This window comes from Micromys minutus (assembly GCF_963924665.1).
Source record: "Micromys minutus genome assembly, chromosome: 7".
NCBI lineage: Eukaryota > Metazoa > Chordata > Mammalia > Rodentia > Muridae > Micromys > Micromys minutus.
The window spans coordinates 35,705,606-35,709,457 of record NC_137976.1 but is presented as its reverse complement, the minus strand read 5'-3'; the positions used below and the strand labels follow the sequence as shown (position 1 = coordinate 35,709,457).

The 3,852-nt window shown below is 36.9% G+C and overlaps 1 protein-coding gene across 1 annotated transcript; it reads right to left on the bottom strand.

The window, feature by feature from the left end:
* Positions 1-2,609: 2,609 nt before the first annotated feature.
* LOC308422524 (olfactory receptor 5K17) lies at positions 2,610-3,563 on the bottom strand (the record flags this gene model as incomplete). Its single annotated transcript, XM_080919162.1, has 1 exon — positions 2,610-3,563. The coding sequence occupies one exon, from the start codon at positions 3,561-3,563 to the stop codon at positions 2,610-2,612; it is 954 nt and encodes a 317-aa protein (XP_080775288.1).
* Positions 3,564-3,852: the final 289 nt, after the last annotated feature.

The window sequence follows — 3,852 nt, the reverse complement described above, 5'->3', positions numbered from 1 at the left end:
CTTCATCATCAATGCAGCCTCCAGACAACAACTTCGTTTCAGGCAGCAGTTCAGACCACTGATATCTAGATGGCCTTTGGTGGCAACAAGGGCCACAGAGATCAGTAGAGACTCTGGTTGAAGGAGGGTGATAGACCGAGACATGGTGCTTAGTGTTATATCAGGTCTGGACATTAATATGGCCTCAGGTGGTTGCTTAGGCTCCTTATAGACAACTGCTGCCTTTCCAGTTCCACCTTTCTCCATAGGATGCAAACCACCCATGCTTTACTTTCTCTCCCATCTCTCCAGCATAAACTCTGTCCTTCCCATCTCTCCATCACAAATTCATTCATTTTAATGGCGCCTGCCACACTCCCCGACTAGCAGGTTGAATATCTTTATTCCAGCCACTCCAGGGCCTCATAGTCTTTTTTCTTAAAAAGGTGACTTGAGAGGAGAAACTGGATAACAGTAACACCATACAATAAAGACAGTGTTCAAATATGCCCAAGAAAGAGTTTAAAACAGGAACTGTAAACTCAGACATAGTGAATACAGAAAAAAACATAGAGAAGAGAGGCTAAACAATAAAGTTAAAATGAATAATAGCATAACAAAAAATAAGAAGAGGAGATAATGGAAGGTAAGTAGAAGAAAGATTATAGAATGAAGATACCCAATCAATAGGGAAAGAAAACAAAAAACAAATAAAAATAAAATTAAAAAAAATAAAAAATGTGATCAATACTTCCTTTAAAAGTACATATCATATGAAATACTTTGAGATCAAACTCAAGATTTTAGTCATTATTAATAATGATGAAGTTATAATGAATGAGAAAAAGTTTAGAAGATCTCCCCCAACATAAAGAACAACAAGCAAGTATAGAATGATGAAATGTGAGATATTGATTTAAAGAGAAGAGCACATTAATTACTTGTGTAGTATCAGATGGTCATTCCTTAAAACATACATGCAGAAAAAATTATACACACAGAGAAACTTGTTCTTAGGTGTTTAGGAATGTGTGTGTGTGTGTGTATCTGTAATAAGAGTTAATTTTTAAAAAGCAGCCATAAATATAAAAAGAGCAAGACATGGTTTTATGGGAGAGATAGGAAGGAAGAATAAAAAGGGTAGAATGCAATTATATTAAAATCCCAAATAAAAGAAATGATTAAAAATCACACCCTCTGAGAGGCCCAACAAGCAGCTGTCAGAAACAGATATATAAACTTATAGACAACCAATGATTCCTATGGTTGAATTAGGGAAAGGCTGGATAAAGTTGGGGAGGAAGGTGACTCCACAGGCAGACCAGAAGCAGTCAACTAACTCAGACCCCGAGATCTCTCAGACACTGAGTCACCAACCAGGCTACATACATTAGCTGGTCCAAGGGCACTTACACATATACAACAGAGGACTCTATCATCTGACCTCAGTGAGAGAAGACATGCCTAACTCTTAAAAGACTTGAGACACCAGGGAGTGAGGAGGCCAGGAGGGGTGTGGACCAGTGTGGGGGTTTGTGAGTGTAGGGGTGTGAGTGTGTGGGGACATCCTCTTGGAATTAGGGTAGGAAGAATGTGATGTGGAACTGTCAGAGAGCAGAATGGGAGGGAGACAGCAACTGGATTGTAAATAAGGATTAAAGATAAAAATTTAATTAGCCAAAAAAAAAAAAAAAACCACCCTGAAAATAATGTTAAAAGAATAGAGAAATAAAATACAACAGAAGAGGAAGCTGAAAGTGAATGAGCCGATTGGTTTCCTAGATGTACTAAGGATTTGTTTGACTATTAAAAAGGAGCAGCAGCACAAACCGGAATGTGGCGAGGGAACTCTAGACAAGTGGTCCAAGTAAACTACAAAATATAACACAGACAAACCATGCAACAGTGCAATCACCCCAAACAGGAGTGTGTTAAAGTGAGAGAACTGTACTGGAAGTAACATGCCATAGGACACGTGGTTCATTTAAAATGGAGTTGTTATGACAGACACCATTCAAACCTGGTTCAGGGATAGAAGTCATTGTTAATGGTAATGCTAACTCATATATTAACCAGGGCTTTTTGACTTGATCAAAGAGGAAAGTTAATTGTATACTCAATACAGATACCTGGTTATAATATAATAGCAATTTATACTTCTTACAAATAAAAGCATCTGTAGAGATCCCTCAGATACATTACTGAGAAGAATATCAAGAAGAAACCAGGTAAGGGTTGGGGAGATGGCTCAATGGCTAAAAGTCCTTGTGGCTCTTCCTGAGGATCTAACTTTGGTTCCAGAATCCCTGCCCGATGGCTTAAATTTTATTTAGTAGCTAAATAATATTATACGAACAAGAATCTTACACAATAGACTATTTAATTGTGAGATAATATTTATTTATTAAATTTAAAATTACAGTATTAAAAGAATCTCATGAGGACAATGAAATTAGGTGCAATAGCCAAATTTATCTGCCTGTGTATTACAGCTTTTAGTTGAGAATTATTTTGGAATTATATATGCATGCATATTTAACAAACATATCTACTTAATGACTAATACTTTTTATAAATTACATTTTATTTTTTTATATTTCAGCTTAATAAATCATTTTAACAAGCTGAAATTAATGCGCTTTGGAAGCTGAAGAATTTTTAAAAATTATATAAGTTTTCATAATTTTTTTAACAGCAGTTACTACCTCCTTATTTCTCAAGCTATAAATAAAAGGGTTTAATAAAGGAATTATTATTGTGTAAAACACAGCCACTGGTATGTCTTTATTACTATCTTTAGATGGTCCAATATACATGAGAAGGCAGGTGTAGAATATTGACACAGAAAGAAAATGGGATGCACAGGTAGAAAATGCTTTTCCTCTCCCATCCTTAGATTTCATTTTGAAAATAGTGAAAAGGATGCAGAAGTAAGAGACCAAGATAGTGGTAATGGTAAAGACTTGAATAGGCATTGAAAAAATATATATCATTAGTTCATTGATAAATGGGTCTGTACAAGATAGCCTATATAGGGGAAGAATATCACAGAAGAAGTGATCAATTTTGTTAGATTTACAGAAATTTAATCGTAATAGACATCCTGTATGAATCAAGGAGTGCAGGTTACCAGCTATAAATATACCTATACTCATCTGAATGGAGAGCTTCTTGGACATCATGGTGTGGTACTGCAGTGGGTTGCAAATGGCCACATAGCGGTCATAGGCCATGGCTGCCAGAAGAAAGCAGTCTGCAGTTTCAGCAAGACAGAGAAAATAGAACTGTGCCATACACTCATAGAGAGAGATCCTTCTGTCCACAGAAAAGAAGTTCTGTAGCATCTTGGGAGTGATGGCACAGGAGCAGCAGGAGTCCATGAGAGCCAGGTTGCCCAGAAAGATGTACATGGGTGTGTGGAGACGAGGCTCCATGGAGATCAAGGCCACCAGCCCAAGATTCCCCACCATGGTTACCAGATAGATGGTGGAGAACATCAGGAACAAAAGTGTCTTCAGGTCTGGGTGATCTGTAAATCCTATGAGGATGAACTCTTTTGTCAAAGAGTGATTTGTCTTCACCATTCCTGATCTGTGCTGAGACAATATTATAAAGTCATTTGATTGCACTTAAAAGAAAAATATATTTCACTACCAAGCTCTAATTACAATACTAATGTACAGAAGAACATCATCATATTTCTCTGTTCTAGAAGAGCAGAGAATGAAGAATAGCTCATGCACCATGACAAGTTACTAGTAGACTCTGCATAAAGAAATGTGCAGATTTGTCCGAGAAACCCCTGTACTGGAAAGCTTTAGTGTAAGAGCCAACCTGTACCAGCATTCAAAGCCATGGTGTGTAATTTATTAT